The sequence below is a fragment of the Notolepis coatsorum genome (assembly GCF_963971535.1).
Source record: "Notolepis coatsorum genome assembly, chromosome: 1".
Classification (NCBI taxonomy): domain Eukaryota; kingdom Metazoa; phylum Chordata; class Actinopteri; order Aulopiformes; family Paralepididae; genus Notolepis; species Notolepis coatsorum.
The window spans coordinates 26,416,058-26,439,219 of record NC_140165.1 but is presented as its reverse complement, the minus strand read 5'-3'; the positions used below and the strand labels follow the sequence as shown (position 1 = coordinate 26,439,219).

Sequence of the window (23,162 nt, the reverse complement as noted above, 5' to 3'; positions counted from 1 at the left end):
TCTGAAAAGCACGTGATCGACGCCGATTCCGATCACGTGATCGGATCGGGACATCCCTAAATACAATCATCAAATTTGCTGACGACACAGTGGTGGTGGGCCTGATCTCTGCCAACGACGAGAGGGCCTACCTGGAAGAGGTCAAGGTCCTGGCGGGATGGTGCCAGGAAAACAGCCTCTCCCTGAACGTCAGCAAAACAAAGGAGATGATTGTGGACTTCAGGAGGTCGGGGGTCAAGGACTACAGCCCCCTCAGCATCGACGGGGCACCGGTTGAGAGAGTCAACAGCTTTAAGTACCTCGGAGCCTACATATCCGAGGACTTGACATGGACCACACACATTGACAGTGTTGTGAAGAAGGCACGACAACGCCTCTACTTCCTCAGGCGCCTAAGGAAGTTCCAAGTCAGTCAGAAGATCCTTAAGAACTTCTACTCATGTACAATAGAGAGCATCTTGACCGGCAACATCACCTCCTGGTTTGGGAATAGCACTGCACAAGACCGAAGCAGACTACAAAGAGTGACACGTTCAGCCGAACGCACAATTGGAGGGGGGCTCCCCACCCTCCAGAACATTTACAACAAGCGTTGCAAGGGCAAGGCTAAGAGAATCATTAAAGACTCCAGTCACCCGAACAACTGCCTCTTTGAACTGCTGCGGTCAGGCAAGCGATACCGGAGTCTCAAGGCGAGCACAGAAAGACTCAGAAGAAGCTTCTATCCCCAGGCCATCAGGCTGCTAAACGAACAATGAATGAACACTACACAACAACAACCACCATAGATCCTCCCCTACACAACAACAACCACCAAACGCACATAGCACACACATCCACACGCACACACTCACTTTAAACAAACACACTGTAGCACCCACTCCACACACTTTATAGCACACACCCACTTTAAACAAACACACTGTAGCACCCACTCCCCACACTTTATATTTATTGATGAAGGATTGCACTACAACTCGTACACCTTACTGTAAATTGTACCTAAATTGTACCTCATCCCATTTCTGCTTTGCACTATATAGTACTGTACATTAGTACACTGCATAGTATTGTATATTATATGGTAACTCAGAACATTGTACATATGTCTATACCGAACACTGTGACCTCATTTTCTTCTTCTAAACTACATGCTATACTATGTTATTTGATACTATCTTGTCTAGCACAGTCTCTGGAGCGTAACAGTAAGAAGCATTTTGTATGAAAGTATTCTGTACTTCTGTATGACAACTATTAAAGAAACTTGAAACTTGATCGCTGCCATAACTCAATAATCGATATGATTTGGGCGTTTATTGCGCCATACAAACCGGAAATGGATCTAGTAGATCGACGTCAAATAAGTGGGATCTTTTTCCTCCAGTATCATCGGCGAACGGTAAGAGGACAGTAATGTTATTTTCAAGCCGATTGTACATTTCTTTATTTACAAACCATCTAATCAATAAATCAACCCATACTACATAAAGCATTTACTGACTCACGGAATTATAAACGACCCCCCCCCCCCCTTTCATCCGCGCATGATGAGGCATAACGTATACGATCATGTACATTTGATTTTTTTAATATAGCGTGTATGGGAAAAAAACGGCAATCGATAATCTATAAATGCGTTTAGGCCTATATCTCACGTTCTAGGAATTACTGCAGAAAACGATAAAAACATACTTATATTCTAGAAGGTATTTTTGGAAGAATCTATGAATGAAAAAGTATAACGTTCCTACATCCTGAACGATAGATAATCGATGTTGAATGGGCCATAGTAATGTCAATTTAGCAATACAATTTAAAAGGTTATAGCCCTGCAAAGAAGGTGAACATCTCCATAGGCTTAGAGTGGTGGCAGTGATCCTACATTGATGGATAGAACCGTGGCAGCGAATGTGTTAATACTCAATCGTGAATAAAGAAAAAGTCAGTTATCTTTTGTAATAATTAACGTTACTTTACCTCCACTCTTTCTTCACTGCAACAGCTCTCTCTCTCCACTCATTGAATGGCAGATTTCTTGAGAAAAAGGTGTTTTGGTGCAGCCAGGTTGTCGTTTTTGGGTCCATGTAGCACAACTCGTGTTAGCCACAACATTCAAACACAACAATTTGTAAATGAAATATACACCAACCATTGTTTTTATTTTTTAGATAACTCTATGGTAGCTTTATCCCAACACAAACCATTGTCTTTATCTTTTAGATGACACTATGGTAGCTGTATCGCTGTACAAACCTTTCATGGTAACGTTGGCGTTCTATACTCCTACTAGAATCCGCTCACAAGCTCCAGCTTCCACCGTATTGTTTTTCTACTGCTCACAAACGCACACACATGCACACACAAACAAACGCACACACATGCACACACATGCACACACAAACAAACGCACACACATGCACACACATGCACACACGCCTCCCAGGATTTCACTTCTGTTTCAGTGGCAAAATTTTACTGGATGTACGTTACTAGATAAAAACAAGAGGGAATTATTTTCACAGAACATTATGACCGGAGAGATTTAAAAATGTAATCATTGACCTCAAAATTGTATCTGATAAATGTACGTATCGTTACATCCCTAGAAAGTGACTTGACCTCCAACAGCTCTCTCTTAACACAATAACTGCCACGCAATATACGCATCCATAGCAGCTGACGCCATCACTGTAAACGGTGGGAGTCGCTCACCTTGTTTGCAGGGCTATAACTATTTAAATATTATAGCTATATATGCAAATAAGATGTGGAAAAATAAAACATTTTCCATTCATACATTGTCGTTTTATACCGTGGTGAATCAGCGTTTCCGTTAGCCGGTAATTACCGGTTTTTGACCGGCAAAATCTGTTGAAGTCCGACTTATTTAATATCTCCGGTCTTAATGTCCGGTGAAAATAATTCCCTGAGTCTAAGCACAATTTGATTATTTGAATTGTATTAAAATAGGCTAAAATTAAATAGCCTATGCGATGAACGAAACGATCATTACATTTGTTTCCTCGTTGCTTCTAATAATGACAACGACGTTGTCAGCGAGAGCTTAGTGCTGGGTGTGCGAGTGCATGTGAAGCTGCAGAGCCAGAGAGGCAACGGCACAATGCAGTATTCCATCAGTACTCCAATTCGGCCATTTTCAGCCAATGTTGGGTGGGGGGCGCTGTTGTGCGGTTCCCAGAAAAGAGCCAATAACAGCTGAATGAGCTTCTCTGCAGCGCCATACTCTTTGCAAATAAGTTGTTGCGAGGTGGAGAGAGTCGTCACGCAAACCACGATAATGTTGCCGCCTCTCTGCTTTCTCAGTTCTTCGCTTGATATAATTAATACAAATGTCCAATATAACGGAATTCGTTAGCTCATAAAAATGTGATTATAACAGACTGCTGTTTAATGTCGGACCGACTGCCCACATACGCGGTCTATTTTAGTTCAAGTCAGCAGCAGCACGGAGTATCGAGGGACTTATTTTATTTGGAATATATTAATTAATGACTGTATACGCAAAAGTAGCCTAGTTTTAAGTAATAATATTATAAATCTACATGCCTTGAGGATGACATTCTTTATTCTAAACTATGACCGGAATTAATCTCATTTGTCCGGTAGATTGAAATCTTGCAGGTCACGGAGACCGACAACAATTTTTTCTAACGGAAACCCTGTGGTGAATATAAGTATAGTTTTAGAGTGGTCTAGGATCATTCCTGGAACGCTAGTGATAGGCCGCGACGCATATTATACTTAATCCATTGGCATTTCGTCCCTATACACGCTACAATAAAAAATTCAAATGCATATGATCGGTATATATTATGTTCCATCATGCATGCAGGAAAGGGGGGGGGGGGGTGGTCGTTTATGATTAATTGATTGTCAATAACGGCATTCGTTATTACAACAGCATACGTTGATCAGGGTAGGGCTGGGCGATATGACCAAAAACGTTATCGCGATAAAATTATAAAATTATTTTCATATAATTCGATATCGATAATTATCGTCGATATAATGTCTGTCAAGTTTAATTAACTTCTAATATGCTGCTGCGAATGTCTCAAGTCGAGTTGATGTCGTCATCAGTCCTCGCACGTTAGCAGTTAGCCGACAAGCGGAGTATCTCATGACAATAAATATGACACTAAAATACTCTCTTCCGCCACAATATATTGAAACGACGTCCACTCCCACACTACTATAAACGTGGCCTCAGAATTCAAAACACACACATACTCGGCACGTAAATATATAAAACAGTGCCGTGCAAGCTAGTTAACCTAGCCAGCCTGTTGCTTCTACGCGGTGTATTCCATGACAATGTGCTAAATATCACACTAAAATACTCTTCCGCCACAATATATTGAAACGACTACCACTGTATACCCCCACTACTATAAACGTGGCCTCAGAATTCACCACACACACATACTCGGCACGTAAATATATAAAACAACGGCGTGCAAGCTAATTAGCCTAGCAAGCCTTGTTGTTGAGTGAGTCCTACCGCTCTGGGTCTCCTTCCGGGTCTCCGTCGATCTCGGCCATCTCCTTCACTGATTGGTTGTTAGCTGTTGTGCGTAGCACGTCATCACGTAAGGTTGGTTGTTGTTAGTGAGTGTGCTGAGCCGAGGCTGAACGGAGCCAAGCTTGGAAAATCGATATATCGAAACTTTGCGACCACGTTTCATGTTTATTTCGAGGAAATAATTTATCGCGATAGTTATCGTTTTATCGCCCAGCCCTAGATCAGGGCGATGGCTATGAGAACAAATCAAGCTGAAATTAACGTTGGATTGCTCTTACCTCTGGCCGATGAGACTGCAAAAAGAATATTCCAATTATTTGATTGCCATCTGCTAGATCGTATGTCCATTTGGCCGACGCCATAAGCTCCAAAAGCATAATGATTCTGGCGTCCCGAAGGCGATTCAATGCAATCGAGTGTGTATCTTGATACACGATATCTCCGCCCGGAAGACATTCACTGACGCACAGAGTCAAGCTTCCTCCAGAAAGTAAGTGCAACATCGGCCGCATACCACCAGGCCGCGGTATCGGGTCGTTGCGATCTCAGACAGAGTGCTGAACATTCCCACAGCACAGCAGGATGAATTATGAATGGAAATAGCGAATAAAAGAAATAACGATCATAATAACGAGGATACTCGTTGTTGGCATAATTCGATTGGTGGGCTATAGTGAGTTAACTCGTTTTTGGCGCATAAACGGTTAAGTGAATCCAGACGCAGGTCTTTTTCTCTCTCCCCCCCCCCCCCCCCCCCCCCTCCGGCGCTGCAGAGCGGAGACAAGCTGGTCCACCGTCTGGTGCACGTCCCCAGGCCCCTCCTCCGGATCCCCCACCTCGCCATCCACCTGCAGAGGGACGTCAACGACTCCTTCGGCCCCAACAAGGAGAACCACCTGTGAGTGAAGGATTTACCGTTACTGAAGGATTGTGAAGTTACTGTCTGTTGGTTCACCACTGCCACTGCTGTGTCTTAAACACCTGGACGTCACCACCTCTGACTAATGCCATGATAATATGAGGTGCATTTATTTAGAAGTTTGCTTTTTTATTTTTTTTTTTCATATCCATATATTTTATCCATACTTCATCAGCCAATCGAACTGGTTTTCCTCCATTCATAAATTTAGCTAAATAACTTTTTCTCACTGTGTGTCTGTGTGTGTCAGAGTGCCCATCCTAGCCACTGCAGTCCAGGAGGAGTTGGAGACTGGCTGTGCTGCTTCCTCTGGGGACGCCTGTCATGCTGTCACCACAGTAAGACCCCTGGCCATGCACACATACATACACATGCACACATACATACACATGCACACATACGCACACACATGTACATATGCACACATAAACACACATACGCACACATGCATGCACACACACAACACAGTTGAGACACTTGCACACTAAACACTCATTCAGTCCAAGTTCCATTTGTCTAAATCTCTGCCAATCTGTCTGTCTTTATCACCGATAAGCTGTCCGTCTGTCTGTCTTTATCTCTTTATCACTTTCACTGCCTCGCAGACCGATAAGCTGTCTGTCTGTCTGTCTTTATCTCTTTATCGCTCGTTCCATGTTCTCTCTCACTTTCACTGCCTCACAGACCAATAAGCTGTCTGTCTATCGGTCTGTCTCTATCTGTCCCCATCCATCTCTATCTCTTTATCTCTATTTATCTGTCTATATCTCTATATCCATCTTAGCCCAGTATTTCTGACCCCCCTTACACACACACACACACACACAGACACACGACCAGCAAAGATCACCACTAAGCCCCCCCTCCTCCCCCAGGCGGAGAAGCACCACACACCGCTGGTGAAGGTGCTGTGTTCGGAGCTGGTGGTGCAGCCGGAGAGCCTGCTGGACTTTGAGCTGTGTCTGGCCGACACTCAGCCTGGGGTGAGCGCTCCAGCTGTCATCACAGCAGCTATTCACTGACATGTACATGTATTATCTCCATTAACCATCAACCATTATCTCAAATAAAATTAAAATAATAATAATAGAAATCGAACCCTAACTAACCTTACTAACTTAGCACTCAACACTTTGATGAACATTGTTACTCAGCTGATAGAGTTGTGCCCTTCCTGATGACTTTTCGTACAGAACTTGTAAGTCGATTTGGATAAAAGCGTCAGCTAAATGTAAATGTATTATTTATTATGTTTGGAGGCTCAATGTCATTGGAAATACATTTTCGAGTTGAAATAAAGATTGGATGAATTAAGTAATATTATGGACATTTAAAATTGAAGATGTATCTAAATTGGTGTTTTCTCCACCAGATTGTTCAATAAACGACTGAAAATGGTTTAGCAGCATCTCTACACCTCATTGTATGCAATGATAGTAGGACTGTCCATATTAATGCATACATTTTTTCCACTTCATTTGTAAACTGTAAAAAGAGAAAATTACGCAATGACCCAACCGCCTCCAATCGTTTTGACATTTACGTTCCTAGATCACTCTTAACATGCAGATCAGGAGAAGATTACGTTACTTTATAGACATTATACAAAGTCTCTTTTCAAAGTGACTTTTGGATTAAACCAAGTTGTATAAACGATGCAGTGATGAACACTTTCCCAGCAGAGCAACAAGTACTAAGTAACGTTACACAGGTTGAGCTACGCTATGCTGGCTAATTATACTTGGTAGCAGTAATGTTAACAGAGATTGTCTGAAGGAGCCGTCTGCCAACAACGGCTATTGTTACATTTGAGAACAATTGTATTCACAAAATGGACCAATACGTACTGAATACCTTCCCCAACCATTGTCTTTATGACTACAGCCCCACAGGTACGTTTAGCTACAGTACGTATCTTTTATGTGCGTTAACGTGATTAACAAGGCATTGGAGAAAATATAATTGAACTACGGTATTCACTTTTAGAATTAGAGGGATATTTCACTTTAGTAGAACTTGTCACGTTTCAGCAGTCTTACCTCGTATGCAAGTGCATCTACAAGTAAACTAGCAACCACTGCTTGTTCGCTGTCAACACCACCATTCCTCCCAGGTGTCAGGCTCCTCATTCACTTCCATCCATTTTGGAGACCTAGTCTAATTATTATACTAAATAAAAGCAGATCTAGTCAATTTGTTGTAGGTTTGAATGTGCTGTTTGTAGACTCAGTCCTCAAAGTGAATGGAAGTGAATGAGGAGCCTGACACCTGGGAGGTACTGTATGGCGGTGTTGAAAGTGGTCACTAGCTTACTTGCAGGTGACTTTGGATAGAGGTAAGACTGTGGATTTTTGACGGGTTCTACTAAAGTGACATATTCCTTGAAGACCCAATGTCTTCAGTGAAGTGAAACTAGACTCTAATGAAACAATGGAGCTTTTGATGTCGATGGGATATTTTAATTTTCTTTTAACAGTAGTGTCGACTCCTATTGGTTCGTGGTTGACTGCTAGACTGATGATTTACTATGGGTTATTGGGTCTGTCTGTCTAATGTGTTTATGTGTGTGTGTGTGTGTGTGTGTGTGTGTGTGTGTGTGTGTCCATGTTCGTGTGTGTATGTGTGTGTATCCAGGCTTTGGGAGGCGTGTATGAAGAGTTTATCTACTCCCCTCGTCTGGACAACCTCCACAGCTGCTACTGTGCCCTGCAGGTCGGCCTCCACGCGCCTCTCATCCGTCTCCATGAACAGCCCTGTCCTGTACCACACCCACACACTAACCTTAAAGATCCAGACACATCTTAAACCCTATAAATATGGTTTTAGAAACTATTAAGAATGTCTTGGCAGCATCTTTAACCTTTGGCCTCATTGAGAATGTAGGATCTATGAATATGCCAGTTGGAAACGAGCACCCATTGATATTTACCAGGAATTCCAAGTTGCTTGAATTCTTTCAATACATGTCGATACCTACTCAGCGTTCTGTGTCTGCTGAAGATAAAGGTGTCAAGTTACCACATATTGGATCATGAGAGGTTCTACCTATTAGTATTAGTGACATCACACATGCAACTCAGATTTCAGGGAAGTACAGAGAAGTTCTACCTCACCAGGGGAAGAATGTGAAAAAGGGCGCTCTGGTGACGAGTTCTGCACAAATAACAATCTGTATAGTCAAAGTCATGCCATAAAACTATTAAAAACATGTTTTTCAGTGGAGGGGGTATTTTTAAAGGAGCACTTCATTGAAAAACAATGCTGGTCTTCTTTTTGCACAGAATCTCACGCATATCCCAAAACTCTATAAACAGTTATTGAAAGTGAATGAGTTTGAGTATGTCTTCCAGTGATGTACACTGAATCCTTGTGTTGTGTTATCAATGAAATAATGATGAAAAATAGCGATGGGGATTGCAATAGAGATCAACTAATCCCTATTGTTATTTTTTATCTTCATAATTTCATTGAACTGTAATTATATAACACAAGGACTTGGTGTCCTCCTGTCCTATGACATCGCTGGAGGACACATTCAAACTCATTAACTTGCAATAACTCTCAAACTAAATCAATGTGCAAATAAGCTTGTTGCTATGCGAGGCCACCCATTAAACAAATTGAGTCTGTCACCTTGTTTGTAGAGCTATAACTATATTCTATATTATAGCTATGGATACAATGACACTGAGTTTCTTCCAGTCAAGATGCAAAAAAGAGAGAATTTTTCCATTTAATATGTTCCCGTTTTATACCGTGGTGAATAATAGTGTTATTTTGGAATGATCCGGGCCAATTCCTGAGAGGCTGGTTATAAGCCGCAACGTGTATTATACTAAATCCATTGGCGTTTTGTCCCTACACACGCTACAATAAAAAAATCAAATGCATATGATAGGTATTATGTTCCATCATGAATGCATGAAAGGGTGGGGGGGGGGGGGGGTCGTTTTTCGATGCTTTGACCAACATTCTTGGATCAACGCAAGATTGATATCATATAGCCCTTACCTTGACTAGGATGTACCCCGAAAACAATATTCCAATTATCTGATCACCATTCCAAGTATTGATGTCCATCGTTTCGCCAACATAATCCACCACAGAACACGGATTGAGAGTAATTGTTTCTTCTCAATCCGAGTGTTATAACCGCTACACTTGTCCAACAAAGAAAAGTCCGCCCGGACCTATATAATCGACGCACAGCCCAAGACACAACGTTTCAAATGGTGCTCGATACCGCCGCCTGGTAGGATGCGGCCGGTACTGCACCTTCAGAGTCCCATTATGCCTTTCCATGCAAAATACAGCTCCCTGACATTGATTAGGGTATTCAAAAAGGAAAAACGACCCAGAAACGAGAATCTTCGCTTATGGCACTGAACGACTTAGGCCCAGAAACGAGAATTCTCATGAATGGCACTGAATGGGTTAAGAGATTGTACAGTAATTATGCTCATATTCAACTTTGACCCCCTGGCATCATCTGGCATCATCACCAAACAAATCCCCACATAAAATCTTATCTGTTGGACTGATGCACAGTTTTGTTTTTCTCGGGAGTCCACTTCGATCACGAGGAGGAAATGTAGATGTAGATCTCCCTAATGTTTTGTACTTGGCGTATATTGATGAGCAGAGTTACTGTTTTTAAGTTTTTGTTGGCATATAAAAAAAAACAATGGCCACAGTGGACCATCTTGCAAGAGTCTTCTTCCCTTTTCATCATCTCTCACGCTGTTTCTTTCTCTCTGTTTTTCTCTCCTTTTTTTTCTCTCTGTTTCTCTCTCTCTCTCTCCATCAGGGTCTAGTGGATTCGTGCTCAGGAGATTCCCTGGCCAAAGACCCAAACGTCCGTATGATCACCCTGTATGACAATGAAGAGGTGAGGGCTGTTTTTAAAGCTCCAATCCACAATTGTCGCGAAAAATCACATGTCGGATAATCCAGTCAACGTTGGTCCTGAATGGTAATCGGAAGGATGATACAATAATGTTCACCTGACATCCTTAAACGTTTCAGAAATAATTAGGTGCACATTTTTACCATTTGCTTTTAACACTTTGGATGCCACTGGTGAACATGGTCAAAACATGGTTAAATGCCAGCACCCACTTCAATGATAGCGTTTTCAAAGCTATATTATCGATAGTATATGTGTACTTATGCACGCTAGAGAAGCGAGCTGAAAAATATATTCTCATTTCCTGATCAGCGCACGCACACACACACACACACACACACACATAGGGCAAACGCTGATATCTTTGTGAAAACAGATCCGATTATCCTAAGACTGGTAAAATAGATTCCTTACCTCAAATCAGATGTTCTCCAAAAAGATTATTCCAATTCCTGATCGCCATTCCAAATATCGATTGCGTTTATTGATTGAGCGCTGGGTACTGGAAATATGTATTCCACGCTGTTTTCCGGCTCGGCAATCACTTCGATCTCTTCGGTTGGCTTGCCGGATAAGTAAAATGAGGAAACTGGATTCCCCCCCCCCGATCAGTCTAATCCAATGGGGTGCAGTTACACAGGGAGAGATGATAGGGGGCGGTATTTTCCCAATGGAGCTCAGAGAGAGGTTGCTGCACTAACGTGAGACTAGATTGATGCAATATGAATTCAAATCGCTAATAAATAATAAAAAAAAACGACAAACAAACGCTATATAGCGTTGCTGGCATTCAACGGTCGGCATGAACTAACGGCATATAGCGTTGTTGGCACTCAAAGTGTTAAGCACCGATTTAGACTATCACAATTAGATCTATATTGTCCTATCTCTACACGGTGTCCTGCTAGGTGGGCTCGGAGAGTGCCCAGGGAGCCCAGTCCAACCTGACGGAGATGATCCTCACCCGCCTGGCGTCCAGCGCCGACAACCTCACGGCCTTCCAGCAGGCGGCGCCGCTCTCCTTCATGATCAGCGCGGACATGGCCCACGCCCTGCACCCCAACTACCCGTCAGTACCTCTCCCAGCCCCATGCTGTCAGCAATGCACCCGCAGCGTTGAAGAGAACACGCCAACATTTTGGGAAATTACCTTGCCATCTTCTCCAGAGAGAGACGAGAAGATAGATACCAGTTTCCTCTCTGTGCGTTCAGTAGAAATCTATCTGGCTGCATGTTAGCCTAGCTTAGCACAATGAATGGAAGCGGACATATCTTCTCGTCTCTCTGGAGAAGATGGCAAGCTAATTTCCGAAAATGTTGGCATGTTCCTTTAAGAGAACAGTTAACTTTGGATAGAAAATGTGTTAATTCATTCATACATTTTTTATCTGTTCACAGTTCCAGGAAAAAAATAAATATCAAAGCATATCTTGATTTGCACGTTCCTTGAGCGAAAAGGAGCAGGTAGAAGATACATTTTCTTGAACTGAAAGATATTTATACAACCCTTTAAATCTTTCTGTAGAAAATTCCACACAACATACTGAAATACACATCTGCTTTAACCCTTTCACTGCCACACTACAGAAGGTTAACCCTTTACTATCACACTACCGACGGTAACCGTTGGTAGTGTGATAGTTTACCGTCGGTAGTGTGATCGTAAAGGGTTAACCTTCTGTAGTGTGGCAGTGAAAGGGTTAAAGTAGTCCTTCATACTGATGCTTTAAATTACATTTCATTCTATGGTTCTCGTCATCTTGAGCTAAAAACAAACAACTTCTGCAAGCTTTCTGTCAATACTCTGCTTTTTTGCCCCTGTACAATACATAATAATATCCGTAACTCAACTAAATAATTTAAGTTTTATTAGTTGACGCTCTCAAATATTTCAGAAATAATTCTGTGTGAGATGAATTGTGTCTTGATATTTTTTGCAGCAGTTTGTAAAACACTTGACACTTTACTACCAGGCTCTGCACATGTCTCCTAACGTGTCAAGCTGCAGAAAGGCTCCACCATAGAAGAAGTGAGCTACAGGAAGACATCACTGTGATGCGTTGTTAAATGTAACGTTGAAAAAAATAATAATAATAAGTTAATTTTATATAGCACCTTTCAGAAGACCCAAGGTCGCTCTACATAGGGGGGGGGGGGAATAACAAATTAACAACATAGTGGACAGACGCAACATATACATATAAAGTGAGAAATTAGGGGTTAAAGGCCAAGTTGAAGAGGTGGGTTTTGAGCAGTTTTTTGAATGAGTCCAGAGTTGGGGCGGTGCGGAGTTCTGCGGGGAGGGAGTTCCAGAGGGTGGGAGCTGCCACGCTGAAAGCTCTGTCCCCGAAGGTCTGCAGTCTGGTTCGGGGATGGAGAGCTGACCAGTGTCCGTGGAGGGATTTGTAGGTGAGCAGGAGGGTTTTGTAGGTGATGCGGGATTTGATAGGGAGCCAGTGGAGGTGGATGAGGGTGGGGGTGATGTGCTGCCAGGGTTTGGTGCGGGTTAGAACCCTGGCAGCTGAATTTTGAACATACTGGAGCCTGTCCAGGGTTTTGCTTGGGACCCCGGACAGGACCCCGTTGCAGTAGTCCAGGCGGGAGGTTACAAAGGCATGGATGAGGGTCTCAGCTGTGGAGTCTGAAAGTGATGGTCGGAGTCTGGAGATGTTTCTGAGGTGGAAGAAGGCGGATTTGGTGACGGAACTGACATGGGCTTGATAGGAAAGGGTGGAGTCCAGGATAACGCCCAGGTTGCGGACCTTTGGGGATGGGCAGAGGGAGCAGCCGTCTATGTTGAGGGTGAGATCCCCAACCTTCCGGAGCAGGGATATATACTGTGTACATATCCCACTTTTTATGGCAGGCTCAGGGTGTAAAAATAGAAAACTAAGAAAAGGGACCAAAAGTAGGATACCTGCACACTGAATAACACTCTCCCCAACAAACTGTATTCATTTTGATGTCTCGGAAATGGGTCTTTGTTGCCTGAAAAAGGCTAACTTTGAGTTGAAATATTGCAGCCAATTAAGTTTTATGGGGGGGGGGTATTGTGTTTGTGTGTGCTTAAATCAAGAATTCTGATATTTTTCCAAACTGAAAGTATATATATTTGATATATTAAAGGTGCTATAGATAAAATGTCTATGTAAAGTAATTATATAAAATAAATAATACATGGGCGGCCGGGTAGTGCAGCGGACTAAGCGTCTGTCTACCACCACAGAGACAGTGAGATCGAATCCAGCTGTGGTGCTTCCGGGTTGGCCGACCGTCCATACTAACACAATTGGCAGTGTTAGCGAGTGGGAAACCCGGCGAGGGTGGGTCCTGGTCGTTGTAAACAGCGACTCCTACAGGTCGGTCAGGGCGCCTGCACAGCGAGGGAGGGAAATGGTGAAGGTAGTGTGACCTCCCACGCGTTACACTTCACCAATGAGAGTCCTTGCTGCCAGGTGAAAAGAGGCTGCTGGCTGTCTCCTATGTATCGGAGGAAGCATGTGATAGACTTCAGGGCTCCCTAGACTGACCAGTGGGGGGCACATGCGCGCAACGACCGGGGAGGGGGGGAATTGGCATAACGACTAAATTGGGATGGGAGGAAAATACAGAAAATAGGAGAAAAAGTGGATCAAAAAAATAAATAATAATAATACATCCACAGAACCTTTAGAAAGGTGTGGAATAAAAGTATTGCTTTTCCCCTCAAACAATTATACATGTATTTATCTATAATTTTATTAAAATAATTAAATAAATTAAAAACTGCTAATTTCCCCACATGGAATGCACCTGCTTGGATAAATTACATACTAGTGTATGTTATCTATAGCACCTTTTAAGTGTGTTAAAGGTATATTTCTACCCATGTACCTTTCTGAGTATACTTGCAATGTATTTTTGGTACTTATTATGTGCTTTCATTCAAAGCATTTTTTTTAACTTTTTTTTTTAATTATCTTTTTCCTCCTTTTTTTTCTCCCATCCCAATGTTAGTCGTTATGCCAATTCCCAATCCCCTTCCTGGTCGTTGTGTACCCAGCCCACCGCTGCTTTTCACCTGGCAGCGCGGACTCTCACTGGGAGAGTGCAACGTGTGGAAGGTCACACTACCTCTCCCAGATCCTTCCCTTGCTGTGCAGGCGCCCCTGACCGAACTGGAGGAGTCGCTGTTTACAACGACCAGGACCCACCCTCGCCGGCTTCCCACCCGCTAACACTGCCAATTGTGTTCGTACGGACGGTCGGCCAAGCCGGAGGCACCACAGCCGGATTCGATCCCACTGACTCTGTGGTGGTGGGCAGACGCTTAGTCTGCTGCGCTACCCGGCCGCTCCCCAAAGCTAGTTTTTTTTTTTTTTTTTTTTTTTTGGGGGGAAAACAATGGTGCACATGTAAGCGACTCATTGAGGAGACGATGGCTCTGTTTTGACGAGTGTTTTTTCGGGGGGAATTCCTTTCCAGGGAGAAGCACGACGACAACCACAGACCAGCGTTCCACAAGGTAGGCGTCTCCGTATGAACTAAATAACACACTTAAGAAATGTTGTATTTAATGTGTATGCATTTGTACATGCATAGAAGGGGTGGGAGAAATGCTTGGGTTGGGTATAGTTTGAAATTGTGTGTCTGTGGTTGCAGGGCCCTGTGATTACATTTATTTATATATATTAGGGGGTACACGTATCCGTACCGAACCGTTTCAGTATTGGACCTTAGGTTCAGTACGGCTGTGTACCGAACGAATACAACGGTATGTTAGCCACTAACCGCACATGCAGAACTTTTTTTTGTGTGCAGAATTTTATTCAAAACTCCCAAGTTCACCCCTTCCCAAAATATTTTTTGCGCAAAGGGCCGGGTGTTCGTTCAACAAACACGCACAACACTGAGAGATTACCTGTAATTTAGCATAGCCTCGTAGTGTGGCGAACAGCCCTATAAGTACAATTAGTTACTGCACACTACATCACCCCTGAGTGGAACATGGAAAGCCAAACTTTCCCCCACTGTACCGAAAACCCGTACCGAACCGTGAATTCAAAACCGAGATACGTACCGAACCGTGGTTTTTGTGTACCGTTACACCCTTAATATATATATATATTATACAGTATACACTCTGACTCTGTGTTGTTGTGTCTGTGGTTGCAGGGCCCTGTGATTACGTTCATATATATATATATATATATATATATATATATATATATATATATATATATATATATATTACACTCTGTTGTTGTGTGTGGTTACAGGGCCCTGTGATTACGTTTATTTATATATACACACTCTGTGTTGTGTGGATGGTTGCAGGGCCCTGTGATTGCGTTTATTCATATTTATATATATATACTGTATATATAATTTATATATACACACTCTGTGTTGTGTGTGTGCTTGCAGGGCCCTGTTATTAAGTTCAACAGCAATCAGCGCTACGCCACCACAGCTGTCACCGCCACCATTGTTCGAGAGATCGCCGGGCGCGTTGGCGTGCCCCTCCAGGTAAAGATGTCTGAGGGTTTGTGCTTCCAAGAACAGGCTGTTTGACAGCCTACCAGTACCTCTCTTGTTAAGGACATGTTAAGTTGTGAGGACATTCTGACCAGTCATCAGAAAAAGTGTGTAGGTTTAACTAAGCATCCGTCTGTGTGTAGGTGCAAGCAATAATTTGTCCGTGTAGGTTTAACTAAGTGTGTGTGTGCGTGTGCGTGCTCCAACACATGGGATAGCACGTTTTTCTTTGTTTTCTTTTTAATATTAGATTCAAAGACCCATAATGTCCGTCACTCACTCAGTTAGCCTCTCTGCCCCTAGTGGTGGTTCACAGGCATGGCACGTTGACACATGTTGAGTGAATCTCCTCTCACGCTTTGCATCCATGTCACTGTGTGTCCTGGTTCCCCCTAATGGGATACTGTGTGTCCTGGTTCCCCCTAATGGGTTACTGTGTGTCCTGGTTCCCCCTAATGGGTTACTGTGTGTCCTGGCTTCCCCTATGGGTTACTGTGTGTCCTGGCTTCCCCTAATGGGTTACTGTGTGTCCTGGCTTCCCCTATGGGTTACTGTGTGTCCTGGCTTCCCCTATGGGTTACTGTGTGTCCTGGCTTCCCCTATGGGTTACTGTGTGTCCTGGCTTCCCCTATGGGTTACTGTGTGTCCTGTCTTCCCCTAAGGACTTTTAATCTTCCCCACTCTCTGTATGTCCCAGGATGTGATGGTCCGTAACGACAGCCCGTGCGGGACCACCATTGGCCCCATCCTGGCCGCCCGGCTGGGCATCCCCGTGTTGGACATAGGAGCCCCCCAGCTGTCCATGCACTCCATCCGGGAGATGTGCTGCACCTCCGGGGTGCTCCAGAGCACCACCCTTTTCAAGGTAAACCCCTGGCCATGTCTCAAATCCCGCCCTCTTTTCTTGATCCTCCAATCACAACTGTCACTAGAGGATGAAGAAAAAAGGGCGCATTGAAGGAAAAGAAACATTTTCTTTTTCAACCTAAAATATCATGATTCATTTTATTTTTTATCCACTTTTTCTCCCATTTTCTATTTTTTCTCCCATCCCAATTTCGTATCATCCAATTCAACCCTCCCCTGTCACGAACGCTGTTTCTTGCCTCCCACAAGCCGGCTGCAATGTGGACTAAGTCATACATAGCACAAGTCTCCTCCGGTACTTGAGGTAACAGCAGTCTCATCTTTTCACCTGCGCAGCTCGATCTCTCAGTGGCGAGGAGTAACGCGTGGGAGGCTCACGCTGCCCCCGACACTTCCTGATTCTACTGCGCAGGCGCACCAACCGACCTGTAGGAGTCGCTGTCCACAACGCCCGATCCCCACCCATCAGTTTCCCACCCCCTAATACGGCCAATGTGTATTAGTATGAACGACCAGCTAAACTGAAAGCAATGTGGAGCGCTGGGCTCGAACAGGCGAGCCCAGCGTCTCCGCATTCGTGGCGAGCGCCTTGCCCACTACGCCACATAGCCGCCCTAAAATATCATGATTCATATGTGTCTGACTGTCTGCTTGTTTCTGCCTGTGTCTGACTGTGTCTGCTTGTGTCTGACTGTCTGCCTGTGTCTGCTTGTCTGCCTGTGTCTGACTGTGTCTGCTTGTTTCTGCCAGGGATTCTTTGAACATTACCCAGCTGTGAGGAGCATGGTGATCGTGGACTAGAGCGGCGAGGACACTGGGAGGAAGACACACTGTCATCACCAACAAAGAGAAAGCTGTGTTTACATGGACCCTAATACGACCCTTATACGACCCTAAGCAGAATAAAGCACCACATGGAACCACCTCAAATTGTAAAAGGCTGGCCGGATCGGAAGGACCTTTCAGTGGGTATGAGGGGAGCGGTGTAAACCTTTTGATGATCCGTATAATGGGAAAGTATTGGTGCCTAATAGCTTAAACGGATTGTTTCTCCCACTTGTTCAGCCATGTGGGGTAACATTAAGCGAGGTGAAGGTGTTTCCTGGGGAGATTCCAACACAAAGCTTTTCCATGGCTGTTTTTATTAGATGCTTAGCGTTAACTAAAAGGATCGTTGAATGCATCGATGGGTCGTGTGGTGAATGACTTATTTTCCTATTGCGTTCAAATAAAGATGCAAAATATTGTCTGTTTTTGTTCATTTCACATTTTCTCTCTGATTCTGAGGTTATTGTGTGTTCGGTCGCTTGTTGGCGGGTCCAAAATGAATGTTATTTTACAAGTTACGTGCATGTATCCCCTCCCTACTTCCCATTTCCCCACATGGAAGAGATGCTTCCAGCTGCAGCACGTCAGACCGCAGCGCTTACAAGCCCTGCGCTTACAAGCCCCGCACATAGCGACCCCTCGCTTCCATTGGCTGATTTTGGTCACGTGATTTGGGTCCCACCCAATGGCTGAGGTCCCCCGCGCTTAGATACCCCTTGCTTCCATTGGCTGATTTGGGTCACGTGATTTGGGGACCCAATGGCTGAGGTCCTCCGGCCGCTCGCTTCCATTGGCTGATTTGGGTCACGTGATTTGTGCAACCAAAACATTACGTGAAACTAAGTGAAGAAGAACACTAACAGATATAAAGTTTATAAACAAAATGGGCGCATCTTTCAACACAGTCTTTGGGTAAAGGAGTAACCTTAGCCTCCTTCCATCTCTTTGGACATAGTCCCACTTGTATACATCTATTAATAATATGACACTGGACTTGCTATGATCGTAGCAGTAATTCTCAATAATTTACTATCCAAGTTGTCTGTGCCAGCTAACTTGCTGTCAGGTAGAGCCTGGAGTAACCTTTCAATATCACTAACCTCAACCTGTTGAAAATCAAATGTACACCCTTTATCTTTCATTATGATATTCTTAATTATGTCATTTGATTTTGTATTGTTTGAGATGTGCATTCCCTGCCTGAGTTGAGATATCTTACTTGCATAAAAATCATTAAAATGGTTGGCAATATCACATGGTTTGGTTAGGACAATTCTATATGACTCAACAAAAGGTGTACAGACATTGGATTTTCTACCCATAATTTGATTTAAAACATTCCATAGATTTTTACCATCATTTCTCACATCATATAACCATGGTTTAAAATATTCCCTTTTTCTCACCTTATTTAACTTTGTGACTTGATTACGTAAGGAACGGTACTTTTGTCTGTCATCTGCAGAACTGGAACACACTGATGCTTTTTTGGCTACAGTATCTCTCTCTCATTCATTAAAAGCTACTATCTATCCATGGGGCTGATTTGTTTCTGACATAAATAAGTCCAGTGCAACCTCTGGGTCATCCTCACAACATACCTCCTCCCAGTTTATACCCAACATTTCATTAATAAAACCTTCTACATTAAAACTCTTATATGACCGTGAGTGAAATTTCAGGGGAGCTCCCACAGACCGTAGTACAATATATACATACATGAAACACATATAACACTGCAATCTGTTAATAAAGTTTTCAATCAATCAATCGGTCACTGTACCCATTATACAATCTGTTAATAAAGTTTTCAATCAATCGGTCACTGTACCCATTCTGCAATCTGTTAATAAAGTTTTCAATCAATCGGTCAGGTCACGTGTACCCATTCTACAATCTGTTAATAAAGTTATCAATCAATCAGGGCCTGTGGTGGTCACGTGTACCCATTCGGCAATCTGTTAATAAAGTTTTCAATCAATCAATCCCGCAGTGCAACGTGACCCAAATCATACGGCAATCTGTTAATAAAGTTTTCAATCAATCAATCAATCCCGCAGTGCAACGTGACCCAAATCAGCCAATGGAAGCGAGGGGTATCTAAGCGCGGGGGACCTCAGCCATTGGGTGGGACCCAAATCACGTGACCAAAATCAGCCAATGGAAGCGAGGGGTTGCTATGTGCGGGGCTTGTAAGCGCGGGGCTTGTAAGCGCTGCGGTCTGACGTTCTGCAGCTGCATACTATTGACATGGAATGCATCCGAGTGGATAAACGTGCTGCTACTGTAGTTGAGACATGCTGCTGCTCTAGTGGGACATCTAGTGGCTCAATGTTCTCTATAGCACCTTTTAAAGGAAAACTCCAACATTTTGGGAAATTAGCTTATTTGCCATCTAACCTGGAGTTGGACAAGAAGATACATACCTTTTTTCTTCTCTGTGCATGCAGTAGGAGTAGGAAGATGTGCACAGTTAGCCTAGCTTAGCGTCAGTCACTGGAAGTAGTTTTCTCCATTAGCCTAGTTCCCAACGTCTTCCTACTCCTACTGCATGCACAGAGAAGACAAAGGTATGTATCTTCTTGTCTAACTCCAGGGTAGATGGCAAATTTCCCAAAATGTTGGAGTTTTCCTTTAAGGCCATGTGGTCAGACAGCAGACTGACTAGGTGGTGTGTGTGCTTTCTATTATCATTGAAGTGATTGTCAATTGCATTTTTGTTGTTTAGGTCTCTTGCCTGGTTAATAATATGTGGACATAATATCATTCCAGTATGTATGGGGTGTAACAATGCGTCGATGCATTGATCCTACGGTGACGATTCAACTGCATCGATTTGAAAATGTTAGAATCGATTAATAATTCTTTTGGTAGATTTTTTTTTATTGACCTATAGTCCATTCATGCTGAGCGAATCAGTTTCCCCAGCCACATGCATCGAATCGAGAAGAGATTTCATGATGCATTGAAACGTTGCCTGAAGAATCGTAATCGAATCGTTGTAGGGTCAAATATTTACACCCCTAATCAATAGGTCAATGGTGCAATCAGGGGCGACAGTGGCTCGGGGGGTAGAACGGTCGTCTGGTAATCGGAAGGTTCCCGGTTCGATTCCAGCTCCTCCATGGCAGAGTGTCAAGCAACACACTTAACCCCTAACTGCTCCTGATGAGTAGGTTGGCACCTTGCATGGCTGCCTCCGCCATCGGTGTGTGAGTGAATGGGTGTATGTGAGGCATAAGTTGTTAAAAGTGCTATATAAATGCAGTCCATTTAAAGACCCTATACAAGGAAGATTGGAACATCAATATAGCATTGTAAAGGCAATATCCGTACCTTGGTAGGCTTACTGCAGAAACGTGATGAGAATGAAAGAATCGAGCGACGAGTCGGTAAGGCCCTTTTCACAGCGGCCATTTTCACATGTCATCACAGGGCGAACACAGTTAATAACATGAATTACGGCCCTCCGTTTAGGTGCGCCAGTGAAACGGCACAACACCAGGCCCTGGATCACCTGGAGGCCTCTGCAGACTAGAGGGGAATTGGGCTGAATTTACATCCGATTTGTCCCTCTCAACAACCACTCCTGATCTCCAGGGGTGTAAAGTACTTAAGTAATTTCGTTACCACACTTAAGTAAAGTACAAATGGGATTTGTACTTTACTCGAGTATCATTAGGTTTGTATACTTGTACTTTTACTCAATTACATTTCAGGGAAATATATATATATACTTTTTACTCCTACATTTAAAAAGCAGACATCTCACAGGTCCAACCATTTTAATTAGTATATTTGTTTCTCGAACTAACGTTAACGTTATTAATCCTGCGGCCACACTTTATTTAAAAACAGCCAATCAAATCCCCATCAATGGAAAATGAACCTGCCCATACCCATGCTGATTGGTCCTTATACAAGACTAGAAAGTGGGGATCTTTGATTAAACACCTGCTATCAGTAGAAATGTTTTTACTTTAACTTTTTAGTACATTTAGTACATTTAAAAGTAGATACTTTTTCACTTTTACTCAAGTGTGTTTTTAGCCAGATACTCTGACTTTTACATGAGTAAGATTTTGAGACGATACCCATACTTTCACTTAAGTATAATTTCTGGGTACTTTTACACCCCTGTTGATTTCAGGCTGGTCTGATAAACCCATAATGCGCTTAGATTATATATATATATATGAACTGGACTTTTTGAAGAAGTCTTTATTTATCATGCAGTGACACACGCATGCGATGGGCGGCACACACAGGAACACACGTGTGCAATTTTTGGGTCGCAGATGAAGTTGAGTCTCTGCGCTTGACTCCGTCGTCCTTCCCCCCCCCCCCCCCCCCCCAAGGGCAGCCGGGAGCAGATAAGGGCTGCGGTGTGCAGGGCCGCGCCCCGGGGACCAATCCAGGTACTCCTGTCCGTCTTCGTCAGGGACGCGACAGCGTTAGCGATCTGTTGTGCATGTTTTTCCATTGGGTTTATCTTATTGGGAGGGGAAACCCTTGCGAGCACGGGGAGAACATGCAAACTCCACACAGAAAGGCCCGGGAGATACCCCACCTGGGTACTTGGCAACACGGCAACCTGGTCCCCAAGCGGGATTATCCTTTAGTCCAAAGCGTTGACGGATTCAATCAGAAGCCTCCCTGTCTGCTCGCGAGCCAGTCAGGGAATATCAAACGTGTTGAAATATTTACGACGAACTGTAGCACGTGGGGGAACCACAAGTACAGAAACCGAGGAGCTCTACAGCCGAACATCCTGGATAACCTGGATAACCAAATCATCTGACTGACATTTCTGCCGAGGCCGAGCTGTAGGCTACAGGTGTTAAGAGTCATGGGGCCTCATTCATGAAATGTTCTTGTGCACAAATTTGTTCTTAAAGGAACACACCAACCTTTTGGGAAATTAGCTTACCGTCTTCTCCAGTGAGAGACGAGAAGATAAGATACCAGTTTCCTCTGTGCGTTCAGTAGAAAACTGCACGTTAGCCTAGCTTAGCACAATGAATGGAAGCGGACAGTGCCGGTTAGCCTAGGCATTGTCCAACTAACACCTCTCCCGAAGGCTAACCGGCACTGTCCGCTTTCATTCATTGTGCTAAGCTAGGCTAACGTGCAGCCAGATAGCTTTCCACTGAACGCATAGGGAGGAAACTGGTTGGCGTGTTCCTTTAAGAACATTTTATGAATGAGGCCCTTTACGTGATGTGCACAATCCCTAGCTGTCTCGTTGCCGGGTGCAGTGGCTTCCAAAGTGAGTCTGCTCATTTCACATTCTAATTCCACATGACACATTTTGATCACATAGCTTATTAAACCTCGATTTTATTATTTGTCCAAATGAGTTATTCAGCTGATTAAACATGGATATTGTTCATATTCTATAATAGCATGTGAAATTGAATGACATCTTTACCTAATTGTTGTCCATAAGTTCAAGTTTATTTTTATTTGTCACGTTATAAGGTACATGTTCATTACAGTGAAATGCTTGGTTCTGTATGAGCCCCTGAGAATGTGCTTCATACAGTAAAAAAGTAAGTACAAGAGGAATAACACTACAA

The 23,162-nt window shown here is 43.5% G+C and overlaps 1 protein-coding gene across 1 annotated transcript in view; it reads left to right on the top strand.

Moving 5' to 3' along the window:
- dnpep (aspartyl aminopeptidase) overlaps positions 1–18,004 on the top strand; it is a 30,950-nt gene extending 12,946 nt beyond the window's left edge. Inside the window, exons 6-15 of the mRNA XM_084319082.1 lie at positions 5,320–5,444; positions 5,716–5,803; positions 6,341–6,448; positions 8,100–8,177; positions 10,273–10,353; positions 11,280–11,440; positions 14,836–14,875; positions 15,778–15,879; positions 16,586–16,753; positions 17,506–18,004. Of these exons, the coding sequence (XP_084175208.1) occupies positions 5,320–5,444; positions 5,716–5,803; positions 6,341–6,448; positions 8,100–8,177; positions 10,273–10,353; positions 11,280–11,440; positions 14,836–14,875; positions 15,778–15,879; positions 16,586–16,753; positions 17,506–17,556 (1,002 nt within the window). The 3' untranslated portion in view covers positions 17,557–18,004. The remainder of the gene's footprint in view (positions 1–5,319; positions 5,445–5,715; positions 5,804–6,340; positions 6,449–8,099; positions 8,178–10,272; positions 10,354–11,279; positions 11,441–14,835; positions 14,876–15,777; positions 15,880–16,585; positions 16,754–17,505) is intronic.
- The last annotated feature ends 5,158 nt before the right edge of the window (positions 18,005–23,162 follow it).